Source organism: Mauremys mutica, chromosome 8 (assembly GCF_020497125.1).
Source record: "Mauremys mutica isolate MM-2020 ecotype Southern chromosome 8, ASM2049712v1, whole genome shotgun sequence".
Taxonomy (NCBI): Eukaryota; Metazoa; Chordata; order Testudines; family Geoemydidae; genus Mauremys; species Mauremys mutica.
Genome location: NC_059079.1, coordinates 89687489 through 89700854, shown reverse-complemented (window position 1 = coordinate 89700854; position 13366 = coordinate 89687489). Strand labels below are relative to the sequence as shown.

General features: G+C 52.6%; 1 protein-coding gene across 3 annotated transcripts in view; it reads left to right on the top strand.

Moving 5' to 3' along the window:
- Positions 1 to 13366, top strand: part of AFAP1L1 (actin filament associated protein 1 like 1) — a 56265-nt gene that overhangs the window by 25414 nt on the left and 17485 nt on the right. For all 3 annotated transcript variants that reach the window (XM_045027568.1, XM_045027567.1, XM_045027570.1), the window contains exons 2-8: positions 5455 to 5583; positions 8437 to 8520; positions 9191 to 9288; positions 9671 to 9782; positions 11064 to 11162; positions 11986 to 12197; positions 12995 to 13174. In XM_045027568.1, the coding sequence (XP_044883503.1) occupies positions 5455 to 5583; positions 8437 to 8520; positions 9191 to 9288; positions 9671 to 9782; positions 11064 to 11162; positions 11986 to 12197; positions 12995 to 13174 (914 nt within the window). The remainder of the gene's footprint in view (positions 1 to 5454; positions 5584 to 8436; positions 8521 to 9190; positions 9289 to 9670; positions 9783 to 11063; positions 11163 to 11985; positions 12198 to 12994; positions 13175 to 13366) is intronic.

Sequence of the window (13366 nt, the reverse complement as noted above, 5' to 3'; positions counted from 1 at the left end):
TTAACGCAGATGGCACGGTGTTGTGGCAGGTCACGCTGCCAGTCCTGTTTTAAAAAAAAACAAAAACCCACCAAATCCCCCCCCCCCCCGGCCATGTGGCTTCCATTACGAATGGCAATGAGAGGCCTGTGTGGTTTGGGGGTTGCTGTGCAGTCATCCCAATCTAGGGGGGTCGCACCCTCCCCTCAGGTGCCGGATCGCTCGCCTCCCACGCACCATAGAACTGAAGCTTTGTTCTGGTGGGGCTGGTGCATGCACATGCTGTATATCGCAACCCTCCACCCCTTTCCACTCATCAGCACATTATAATCCCCCTGTGGTCAGCCCCAGGAACTTGCCTCCCACCACTCTGGCTGCGGAGACCTGGAGCCCGCTGTGAACCGTGCCGTGCTTGGATTTTGCTGACTCACAGTACGTGCACTTCTCAGAACAGGGTCTGGCTGTTGTTCGTACTGATGCAGGGGTTGCCAAAGAAATCCTGCAGCAATGGGGTTCACTGGGCATTCCCCTGGCCCCCTGAACTGGGATTCGCAAATCTGTCTTCCAAACTTGCTGGTAGCCCTGGAATGAGGGGAGGGACATCCTGGATCCCTTCAGAGCCTGACTCTGGGTTGGCACTCACCACTGGTGCACTCAATACACTCTCACCTCGTGTGGTGACCAGCTGGCAGGGATTGCTATTGGGTCCCCAGGACCCATGATGAAATCAAAGGAGAACTTGGGTTTGGGTATAGTTTGTTCTTGTTCTGTTCCCACTCCCGACCTCCCACAGGCAAGACAAGAACTGGGTGTGCCGGGGAGGGTAACAGCAGCTGAGAAACTCATCCCACCAGTGGCAGATTAGTTCAGGGGTATCTTGTTGCTGTGCTGATGACACACTGATTCCCTGGAGGAAGTGGGGGAAGGGCTGAGCTGAAGGTAGTTTGGAGAGAGAAGGTTCCCACAGCCAGCGGGGCAGGGTCCCAAGTCAGGGGGCTTGCTGAGCTGTATGAAATCAGCAGGGAGCTCTTGACTTGGGAATGCTGCTCTCTACCTCAGAGGAAGCTGCAGTGACTGGGGAGTGCAAGTCCTTTCTCTCCTCCACCTTCTCCTCCTCAGTGCTTCCCCCCCAGGGGATCTTGGCTCATGCTGGGCCTGTTTTGTTTGTTTGTTTGTTTTTTTCTTTTCACTGCCTGTTCTTTACCATCTGATAACTGTGGGGCAAGGAAGTCCTATGACTTACACTGTCTACACAGAGAATGAGTGGCTGCCTGGCTCAACTGCAATTCTCCCACTGGGTCCTCAGCCTTTCCCCCACTAGCCAATGCTTTCCCGTCCTCCCAGATTTGCTGGCAATAGGTGGTTGCTCAGACATGCCTAAGGAAAGACTCTATCTCTGGCTTCTGATGTTTCTTCCGTTTGCTGTTCTCTAACGGCAGGTTTTTCCTGTCCCTGGTGTTCTCTGCATCTGACTTGCCTTCTGCTCTCAAAGACCTGCCTTTTTTTTTTTTTTTTTTTTTTGAAAGTGTCAAAGCCTCTGCTGTGCCGTAATTAGCGATGGGCAAACTTTAAAGGTTAGTTTAGATCTAAGCTGGCCCCCAGAAGTTCAGGTGCATTTCCAGACTTCCTCAGAATCCCCTGAGTCTGCAAAATTGGGCTGGAGATCTTGTGTGAGGCTTGCACATGAGCTTTCCAGTGAGATGCTGCTTCCATTTTGGCCAGAAGTACAGCAAGGATGGCACAGTCACGCAGCAGTTCTGCGCTTGGTCCCACTAGGACCTGGGACAGCATGAAAATGAAAAATAATGGAACAGTAGAGGAGCAAACTTTAACATTCAGCAACTCAGTTCAGGCTGTGTGTGACGTTTGAGGCCTGTCTGGATCTTATCCACCCCAGCTCTCATGTCCCTAATCCGACAAGCCTAAACCTGCACTCCCTATGCAGGCCAAAACCATGGATGGTAGCTCTGTGCTGGGGAGGGAAAACAAGTCTGATCAGCGTCTGGGATGCTCGGAGAGTGTGCAGCACAGCCCAGCATAGCAGGAGGAGAAGAGCTATGAAAGCTGCAGGGTGTGTTTTCTAGTGTACGCTGTAGTAGATGGAACTTGATTGAGGAATTGGGTTAACAGCTATGTGATGCACACCTGCTTATTGGAATGTTGCTCGCTGTCTAGATTCTTGTATCCCCTTTCCCCACCTCCACCTCCACATAACTCAGCGCATTATCTGAGCAGGTCCCAAGTCCCTCAAAGGAGAAATAACAACGGTGTCTTCCCAGTCTGTAGAGGAGAGAGAAGGAAAGCGGAGAGAGTGTGAGAGAAGGAAAGCGAAGTTGAAGAAATGAGTCTTGCATTCAGTTGTGGAAGTGGTTAGTTCTGTGGTCATTCTTGTACTTTGTGGCCAGGAGTTCCATAGTCCAAATCCAGCTCTGTCTCCTGGACTAATCTGAGGGCCAACAGATTCTTTGTTCCAGAGGAACATTACTGCCATTGGCGGCTAAGGTCATGGGCAGAGAGGCAATCTCTCGGGTAGTTGGGCCAATTCCATGGAGAGCTTTGGATAACAGAACAGAGACCTGGAACTGGGCTCTGGGCTCCATGGGGAGCCAGTGCCAGGAGCATGTTCATGCCAATCTGTATTGCTAAGCGGACAGGCTGCCATGTTTTGTTCCAGTTGGAATCCCTTTTGGGCCTTAGTGCTTTGTTCCACTCAATTATTGAAACTCATAGCTAGGAAGTCATGAATGCATAGATCAAGGTAGCCAGACCCATTTCTTGTAGGAGAGGTTGCAATCTTCTCATTGGGTGCAGACAGAAGTGGGCCTGTTTCGTCACATGGTAATTTGGGTATCCAGTAGCTCTGAGCAGTGTAGTGACTTACCAGTCTGAGGGCAGAGGCCCTCAAAAGAGGGGGATGTTCTAGGCATGCTATGCCTAAGATTTAAAGGTACAGCGTTAGCTGGCACTTTTTCCACACATTCGATGGGTACATCTACACCACCAGTGAAGGTGTGATTGTGGTACAGGTAGGCATTGACACCAGCGTGGACATCTAGCTAGTACAACCAATAGGAGTAGTATAGATGTGGTGGCACAGGCTTCAGCATGGGCTCACAATCTGAGTATTTACCTCCTGTCCCCAGTGAGCTTGTACTTGCGGCAGCACGGGCTTCAGCACAGGATAGCATCTTTCCTGCTATTGGTGCTAGCTAAGTTGAAGGGTATACCTGTCCATGCTAGTCGCACCTTCATTTGCTGTGCAGACATACCCAAACGTGATGGAAACAGGGCAGTGTAGACTTCTAATATGTCATCTGTCTCCACTAGACCATGTTACTAACACCGTCAACAGTGTCGCCTTTAAATCCTAGCCAAGACAAACCTAGAGTGGAGGCAAGTTCTGTGGAAGAGTTTTGGTTTGTTTTGATCTGGCTAGTATTTCCACCCCACCCCACCCAGTATTGCCTAGGATCCACTTTAGCCCAACCGTTCTTCACCCAGCTGCTGACTTTGGCCAGGAATGGAGAAAACTAGGCGATGGTGCAGTTCCCATTTGACACAAAGACTATAGAGCTGAGTGTCTTCTGTGTGCTGCTGGCACTTGAGTCTATGCTGCATTGTCCGCTTTCCTGGAGGCCTCCTGTAGGTATTTAATAATACTGTGAGCCCTTTGGGGCAGAGGTTGTCTGTCTGTACAGTAGGTGACACAATGGGGCCCCACCCTGGCTGGGACCATTAGGCTCTATGGTCATATGGGTGATAAATAATAAACAAGGGCAGTGTATTATATGCAATCAGAAGTTGAGGAATGCCCTGCTGAGCTATTTGAATAGTGATCTGATAGGCCAGCGAGCTCAGCAGGTGGCCAGCTGTCTCCTGGCAGTGACACAAGGTCAGAAGAGTCTGTATTTGTGTGTTTGCACAGTGAACGCTGTCCAAGAGGTGTCTGGACAGGAGAGCAGCCACTCTCCGGATGACAAAGGGTGCTCTGTACAATGTCAACCTCGCCCTTCAGCCCCTCTTATCTCTCTCTCTCCCTCCCTCTCTGCTCTGTAGCAGCAACTTGATTTTTAGCACCTCTGATGATACCAGCTGGCCTTTGCTGCATTCCACGCAGGGGTGTGAAAAGCTGCAGGAGCCCAGAGGCAGCTTGAAGGGTCTCTGGCCAGCCGGCCTTGTTGAAGCAGAAGCCACAAAGCAAAAGGAGCTCCTAAACCAGTTTAAAACAACATCAGTCATTCATGTGTAACTCTTTGAAGCAGCCCCTCTCTGCACCAAAGTGGGGAGGTGCAGAATGCTAGGCCTGCGAAGTCCTCGGGAAGCTCTGTTTTCCTTCCAAAACACCATGTTCTCATGCTCTTCCTCTGAAAATGGCTGCCAGCACCCAAGAGCTACCCTACAGTAACAGTGCTGTGTCCGTGCCTGACAGAAGGGAGGAAAAAAATATAAGGAACGTAATTCCCAGCTTTGCAGGGAGGGGGGTTATTTAAAAAACCATGATGGGAATTGAAGATCGGGTCAAGGAATAGGGGGAAATAACATCCTCGACACCATCCTTATTGGCAGCCGGGTGTCAAGTTAAGAGCTGCTCAGTCTCAAGGCTTGGGCTGTGTCTACATTGCCACTTTCAGCGCTAAAACTTTAGTCCTTCAGGGGTGTGAAAAAACAATCCCCTGAGCGACAAGTTTTAGCGCTGAAAAGCACCAGTATAAACAACGCCTTATCGCTGAGAGCTACACTGCTGGCAATAAAGCTACCACTGCTCATTCGCAGTGGTTATTTTATCACTGGGAGAGCTCTCTTCCCCAGTGATCAAGCGTGACTACGCTGCCCACATCACAGTGCTGCTGCGGCCACGCTGTGACATGGGCAGCGTAGACATATCCTTGAAGTGGCTCTGCTCGCCCTTCTTCCCCTCTGCTTGTAAATGCACAATGTGTTTAACTTCTGGGTTAAGTGCGTTTAGTTTACCTGAGACTGTTTTATCTGATGTCCCCTTTGACCCCAAACCTGGGGGTGGGGGGGTGTCTGAAGAATGGACCCTGGCTCAAACCAGTATATGACTGACCCCCATGGGGGGGCTGTATTATAGAGGGTGTCCAAAAGCAGTGAGCAGGGTCGCCTGCCTGCAGGTGATGATTGGATGCCCTCCTGCAGCATCGGCTGGAAAGGGAGTTATTGTTTCTCCAGCTCCCGCATAGGCTTTGCTGTATCTCTGTCCAAACACTCAGTAGGTGGTGGGGTGTGTTTAGTATTTGTATTGCCAGAGCACCTAGGAGCCCCAGTCATGGACCAGAGCCCCATCCTGCTAGGCACTGTACAAACTCAGAACACAAACAGTCCCTGCCCCCAAGCTGCTTTTTCCTAGTTCCCCTCCAGCCTCTGCAGTAGCCCAAACCCCTTGGCCTGGATCATTTTGTTCTCTCCTCCCCTAGCTGGCTCCCTGACTCCTGTTCTCTCTGCTACTTTCCCCAGTGCTGGACCAGCTCCTCCCGGAGCTCAGCTTGCTGCTCAAGTTGCTGGATCATGAGTACCTGAGCACTACCACCATGGAGAAGAAACTGGCCGTCTCCACTATCCTGCAGAAGCTGCAGCCCCCTGCAGGTCAGTAAGCTCTCCTTGTCCCTCCTCTACACCCCCTCGCTCCACTTCTCCCCCCACTTCTCTCTAGGACTGCCCTGAGGCTTAACTGGCTTTACAAAGGAGGCTCTGCCTCCACTTGGGGGCAGGGGGCGGTGTCATGCCTCCAGTCCGCTCAGGCCTGGTCTGTGCAGCACGCTTGCTTTTACAGCGTTAAGTTTGGGAGGATGCCCTGGGTGGAAAAGCCTGGTTCTTTACCCCTGGTGCTCTGGGGTAAAGCCTGCCCACAGGCTGCAGGAGTGAGGGCCTGGGAGCTGTCTGTCTCCTGGGGGATTCACAGCTCTGTCTGTGGAGCTGAGGAGAAGAGCTTGCCTCAGCCAAGGACGGTCCGTGGCAAACAGACATTGTGGTCTCCTGGCTGTGGGCAGAGAGAGAGTGTAGTTCAGGACTGGACTCTTCTGCAGCAGCCAGGGAATTTGGAGTAACAACCGTCATGGGCAGCCGTAGAAACTGCCTTTTCCTTCATCCAGTGCAGTGAATATCAAATGGGGATACAGGAAACTGAGGTGAGGCATGAACGAACTAGCACTGGCTGCTCTCTAGCTCATGAGGCAGCGCATTCAGCCAGGAAGGTGGAGCACCCAGCCCTTGGATCTCCCTCTCCCTAGAGAGTCATTTATTGCTTGGCTGCATATCAGACCCCTTTATTGATGAGGCGCATGACTCCCTCTGGTGGTTTTTTCGTGCAAAGAAAAAGTCCTCCAGTTGACCTTGAGTAGCAGAGATACCGGCATTAAACAATAGCTGGAAAGATCCCACTGCTCTACCCTCTTGATTTATTCAAGCCTTCTGGATACCGACAAATTCTCTGTATTTATTACTGTTTCACCTGCCGTGCGATGGGAGCTGCAGGCGCTCTGGGATGGAAAGTTCTCTGGTTTCAGCGCGATGTGTCTCCGTATCCTCCGCTGAAGCGCTTGCTCGTATCGTCCTTTGGCGCTGCTCCTTGGCAAACCCTGGCAGATCCCTGCCGCAGCAGGACCCCCATGAGACCTCCTTTTCCCCTTTCTCCAGCTGTCAGACGTCAGAGTTACACAACATGTGTACATCAGGCCGTCTGGCACACTGCTGCGCACTGACACCGGCAGCTCCTGTGCAAACAGGCCCAGCCCAGGGAAGGGAATTGTTGTGACTGGGCTGGAATTGCTCTGCATTTCCTGTGGAAACACTCATTTCCCACTGGCCTTCTTGCTGGCAGTTTCTGCTGAGAGGGGATTTCCATAACAGGCTTCACACCTGGCAGGCCACCTCCTCCCCATGGCACCCCGCAGAGTGAAAATATCTCCATGGGACCCTCGGAAATGACCCTCCATGGGATGGGGAGGTGTAGATTTCCCCCTTGGCTTCCTTATCCTTGCTCTGTGTCATCTGTGCACTCCCACTTCTCCGCCAGCCACCTCCCTGCTGCTCTCCCCTCCCTCAGGCTGCTGCCCTTGGGAACCAGGTGTCCTCATGAGGGGCCCCGCAGATGAGCATGCGTGGCCTGATTAGCTGGGCTGGCTGTCCTTAGGGCTGCAGTGGTTCCTTGGGTTACTACTCCTGGGGAGCTGGGCGTGTGCCCATTTGAGTGGGGTCCAACAAAGAGTTGTGTATCTTGACTTTAGCAAAGATTTTGATATGGTATCCCACAGTCTTCTTGACAGCAAGTTGAAGTATGGATTGGATGAATGGACTATAAGGTGGATAAAAAGCTGGCTAGATTGTCGAGCATCAACAGCTCGATGTCTAGTTGGCAGCAGGTATCAAGCAGAGTGCCCCATGGGTCGTCTGGGGATGGGTTTTCTTCAACATCTTCTTTAATGTGGATGATGGAATGGATTGCGCCCTTAGCAAGTTTGCTGCAAGAATCTGTGGGGAGAGGTAGATACGCTGGAGGGTAGGGATTGGGTCCAGAGTGACCTAGACAAATTGGAGGATTGGGCCAAAAGAAATCTGAGGTTCAACAAGAAGTGCAGAGTCTTGCACTTAGGATGGAAGAATCCCATGCACTGCTACAGACTGGGAACTGACTGGTTAAGCAGCAGTTCTACAAAAAAGGATCTGGGGATTACAGTGGATGAGAAGCTGGATAGGAGTTGGCAGTGTGCCCTTGTTGCCAAGAAGGCTAATGGCATATTGGGCTGCATTAGTAGGAGCATTGCCAGCAGATCGAGGGAAGTGATTATTTCCCTCTATTCGGCACTGGTGAGGCCACATCTGGAGTATTGTGTCCAGTTTTGGGCCCCGCACTACAGAAAGGATGTGGACAAATTGGAGAGAGTCCAGCGGAGGGCAACAAAAATCATCAGGGGGCTGGGGCACATGACTTTTGAGAAGAGACTGAGGGAACTGGGCTTATTTAGTCTGCAGAAGAGAAGAGCAAGGTAGGATTTGATAGCAGCCTTCAACTACCTGAAGGAGGGGGTTCCAAAGAGGATGGAGCTCAGCTGTTCTCAGTGGTGGCAGATGACAGAACAAGGAGCAATGGTCTTGAATTGTAGTGTGGGAGGTCTAGGTTGGATATTAGGAAAAACTTTTTTTCACTAGGAGGGTGGTAAAACACTGGAATGGGTTACCTAGGGAGGTGGTGGAATCTCCATCCTTATAGGTTTTTAAGGTCAGGCTTGACAAAGCCCTGGCTGGGATGATTTAGTTGGTGTTGGTCCTGCTTTGAGCGGGGGGGGGTAGGACTAGATGACCACCTGAGGTGTTCTCCAACCCTAATCTTCTATGATTCCAAGAGTTCCCTGTGCTGGCCATGCCATCCTGCCCTGTCCATGCAGTCAAAAGGTGACTTTGCTCCTCCCCAGCAGTGGTAATGTCCTTTCCCCTTTCCAGGGAAGACTCTGGACTACATGTACGTGAACACAGCAGCCCTGCAGAACAGCACCAGCTTTGTGGAGTCCCTCTTTGAAGAGTTTGGTATGTACAGCTCGTCACACCTTGCTGGCCATGCAGCTGAACTGCTGTGACTCTCTAGCTATCTAGCTCAACTCCCATAACCCCGGCAGAGGGCCGACGCCCTCAGCACTGGGAGTGAAGCCCTATCCTTTGGATGACCTGTTACTCAAGGGCTCTAGTCCCTCTTCGTTGGCTACCCAGGTGACTGCTCCCAGGGGAGGGATGGAAAGAACAGGTTCCCACTAACCTTGGTGTAGTGGGAGCATTCCCAGCACCAATAAAACCAGATCCACTGCTCGAAGCAGGGGGTGACCCCATTGCTGTCACACTGGTCTATGCAGTTGCCCCACACACGCACACAAAATATCTAGCTCACTTTGGGGCACTCAAATATTAGCGTGCCTATAGAAACCCCATAGCTTCTTCCGCTTGGGAAGATGATGTGGTGTGAAGCCCATGAAAGCTTATGCCCAAATAAATGTGTTAGTCTCTAAGGTGCCACAAGGACTCCTTGTTCATTTTGGACTATAAACGACGTTCTTGTGACAACAGGCTAATTCTGGTGTGGGCTGGGGGTGGTCAGTTTGTGTGGCACTGAGAAAGAGAGAGGCCTTCCCTGAAGGTCTGTCTGTGGAGCCCTGTTCCTGGCATCATTGCTTGGCTTAGCATCTCTTCTCTAATCCCACTCCAGACTGTGACCTGCGAGATCTCCAGGATATGCAGGAGGATGATGGGGACACCAGTGAGGGCATTGGCTTGGAGCTCACAAGGAGCCATCCATCTAAAAACGTGAGTCCAGCCACCTCAATCTCCATGCCCACAGGTCCTTGGGGCCCTGTCACAGTCATGTGGTAGTGAAAGGACAAGAATTGCAGGCATTTGGATTGAAACGTGATGATGGCTGGGCTGGGGTTTCTCAAGCCACAGTCCCTGTCTGTTCTGAGGGGGTGGAAGCAGACAGCGAAAGGGGAGGGTCTGGGCTCTGGGTTTGATAACCTCTTGGATGGGGAGAGGCACGCGCAGATCCAGGAGGCTGAGGAGGAGACTTGTTACCCTTCTCTTGCCGTTATGGGAACAGCTCTTGTTAATGGGGCCCCTTGGACACCCTGTAACTCAGCCTCATCCTGCTCCTTCACCGTAATTCACACTGGTCTGTCTCTCTCCTTTGTAGGCTCCCAGGGACCCTCCTCCACCACTTCCCACAACCCCCCCACCTGAAGATTACTACGAGGAGGCCCTGCCTCTGGGCCCAGGCAAGGCCCCTGAATACATCACCTCCCGCAGTGAGTCTGACCCTAGTAAACAGGAAGCACCTGTGGGGAGGGGACTGGAGAATACCCAGCAGGTGGCCCCTGGCATGTCTGTACAGAGGCTGGCATGGGAGCCAATCAAAACCAGGAGTCCTTGCCAGCGTCCCACAGGGCGCTGACCCTCACTGGCGTGTCTTGGGGAAAGCAGTGACCTGGGGTGGGGGCAGTGGCACTCCTGTCCCTGCTGCCTTCCCATCCCCACATAGTGGTAGTACTGGGGGCTGTTTGCACCCACCTTGCCGGAAATGCCTCACTCAGGGCTCAGTGGCCAGGAATGTTGAGATCCTGATGCAAGACAATCTCTCCCACAGCTGGCCTAATGGCTTAGGGCAGGGAGAGGGGGTGACTAAGGAGCAGCAGGTTCAGTGGGAGCTGGATTTTATCTGTGTTAAGTCCTGGTCTCTCTGAGGCCTTTGGAATGAACAAAGCCCCAGTCCTGGCTCCTGCTGTGGGCAGTGAGAGTGAAGGGGATCTTTCACCCGGTAGCAACACCTGCCAGCCCCTTTGGGAGTGACATTACTGGGCTCCCAAGGAGCTCCTATCCAGGGCCTGATGTGAGGCGGCTGCCCTGAGCACCCTTGGGCAGGGGCTCCAAGACCGCCCCCCCCCCAGCCCCCAAGGGAAGGAAAAGATTTCCCCAAAGTGGGAGGTTTTTGCTTTGTGTTCTCTCAGGTGTAGGATTCAGCCCCTCAAATGCTCCCTCCTCTCTTAGCCGCTGATCTCAATGCCTGTGTGAAGGGCAGCCTGAGGGGAGGGGGGTGGGGCACTCCCAGGCCCTGTATGTGAAGGGGGAGTGTGTGCTGAGCCTCCCCGGGAGTGGCTGTGACCTTGGAGGACTGTCAGGAAAAGAGCAGGGTGCTTTTCCCAAACCATGTCACTTGGCAGCCGATCTCCTTCCTCCTGTGGGCGGGGCTGTCCGGTGGCTCCTGGAGAGCTGGCAGAGGAGGGAAAGGAGGTTTTCTGCTGCTGAGGCTTTTTCAGATTAGCCTGTGGACAAAATCCCTCCCCTTCTCCCACCACTTCCATCCAGCTATAACTGCACCTGTGTCTAAACCGTTACACTTGGCCTTGCTGCTGAGCTGGAGCTGGTGTTGGCAGCTGAGAGCTCCAAGCTGTGGCATGACTTGCTTCAGCGCAGCCTTCTGATGGGCCCTGTCACCGGTGTCTGTGCCACACACATGCCCTGCTAATATCCCAGTCCCTGTGCAGGGGTCTCCTTCATCACAAATCTCACACCCTTTGCTCTCTCTGCAGATAGCTCCAGCCCCCCCAACTCAATCGAGGATGGCTACTATGAGGACGCAGACAGCAACTACCCTGTTACCAGGATGAATGGGGAGCAGAAAAACTCCTGTAGGTACCAGGGCAAAGGCTTTTCAAGACAGGTGCCTAACCACAGGGAAAGAGCCAAAGGGGATGAGCCATCAGCCTGATGGCCGGGGGTGGGATGGGGAATCCTACACAGAGCCAAAGGGTACCTAGGAGTCTGCGTGGACCACAGCCCTGTGGTAACCATCAATGGTAGTTCTGTGGCCTTCAAGGCAAGAATTGCTCCAGGTGTTGAGAGCAAAGAAGAGAGCCAGGGGTCTGTTAATTTCTGGCAGTTTATAACCAGGTATAAGAGGTTATACTGCTGCTCTGGGAGCCCTTGACTTTAGTTAAAGTAACCGTGCAATGAAAACAAAGACAGCAGGCCGAGAAAAGCTTCAGCTGCCTGGGCAAAGAGCTGCATCCTGGAGTATCCCTTGGAGGTCAGTAGTCCCTGAGCAATTCAGACATGTACACTGATCTTACACAGGCTGCTCAGCAAATAGTCAGGCCTCTTGCATGTCCTAGCCAGTGCTTTCTCCACGAGTGACTCTCCATCTAAAGAGAAGGTTTGTCACACGTAAGCAGTCACTTAGACCCCTCCATGCTTTGCGTATTCCATAAAGAGAAATGCCAGTGCAAATTGGAAAGGAGCTGGAGGAAAATGGAAATTTAGTGTTGAACTGCTGCTGTTCCAGAGTTTGATTTCCCTCCCCCTGCCCCACACACACTCAAAGGCTTTCTCTCCCAAGACACTGCTAGGAGAAGATGATCCTCCAGGCTGAAGTCCCACTCAATGTGCAGGGCATTGGAGCTCCGTTGTCAGGAGCATCCTGGGGTGACTGGGAGGGTCTCTGCTTCCTTCCAGACAATGACTCTGATGCAATGAGCAGCTCCTATGAGTCATATGATGAAGAGGAGGAGGATGGGAAGGGCCAGCGGCTGACACACCAATGGCCGTCAGAGGAAGCGTCTATGAACCTGGTGAAGGACTGCAGGATTTGTGCCTTCCTGTTGCGCAAGAAGCGCTTTGGGCAGTGGGCCAAGCAGCTGACAGTCATCAAGGACAACAAACTCCTGGTGAGACTTTAGCTTCCTGAGTGCTGGGGAGTGCAGGGGGACCCAGGATACAGGAAGTCTTTGGGGAGATCTAGAGTCTGAGAGATCCTGAGCTGGAGAAACGGGGAGCCTCCTGTGTATAGGGTGCAAGTGAGCCAAGAGCACCAAAGGACATGCAGCAGCTTTGCTAATCCCTGCTTACAAGTGGACTAACCATGCATGTTCAGTGAATTGTTTGAGTAAATGAAAGGCCGTGTCTTCCATGGGGCTGTGAGCAGGGCTGAGACTGCCTTTCATGGCAATGTTGCATATCTAATCCATACCTGCTGTGCAGAATAACAGCACCTCGGAAGCACTTACACCGTGAGGCCCACAGTCCAGGTCTCTACCCAGAAGCCATCAGGGTTCACCCTGTATATTTATCACTGGAAAAATTAATGCAAAGCATCATGGGTAAAGTCATCATGCAGGTCAGTTACCTTGGAGACCGTGTGGCCCAGAGGGTAGGGTTCAGGACTCTGTTCCTGGTTCTGGGAAGGGAGTGTTGTCTAGTGGTGCGAGCAGGGACTCCTGGGTTCTAGTCCTGGCCCCTTCTGTGACTTTGACTTCCCTGTAGCTTCCTCCTCTGTAAAATGAGGCTAATGATACTGTGCCACCACTGTGAATTGCTACGAGGTCGCTAGATGAAGCCCCCTGTAAGGGCAGATAGAGCTTCAGCAGGGATACTCCCCTTTGTGCTAGCACGCTCATTCTCCGCAGCCTGGCAGGAGATGCAGGCAGGCCTCGACTCTGTGGGAAACAACTGTCTCTTCTTTTAGTGCTACAAAAGCTCCAAGGACCGGCAGCCACACCTGGAGGTGCCCCTGAGCGCCTGCAGCGTCAACTATGTGCCTAAGGATGGGCGCCGCAAGAAGCATGAGCTGCGCTTCTCTCTGCCAGGGGCTGAGGCTCTGGTGCTGGCAGTGCAGAGCAAAGAGCAGGCTGAGGAGTGGCTGAAGGTACCTCTTACTGCAGCTTATGCCTTTCTCCCTAGCCCACACCACTGGCCACACAGGCTTCCTCCCCCCACAAAATCCAGCCTTTCCCCATTTGACCAGCTTTTGTCCTTCTGGTGGAACCTCCTCCTTGTACTGGTGCCATCTCAGTACATGGCCCAGCTCCTGTGATCCCTGTCTGACATAAGTGGGTAG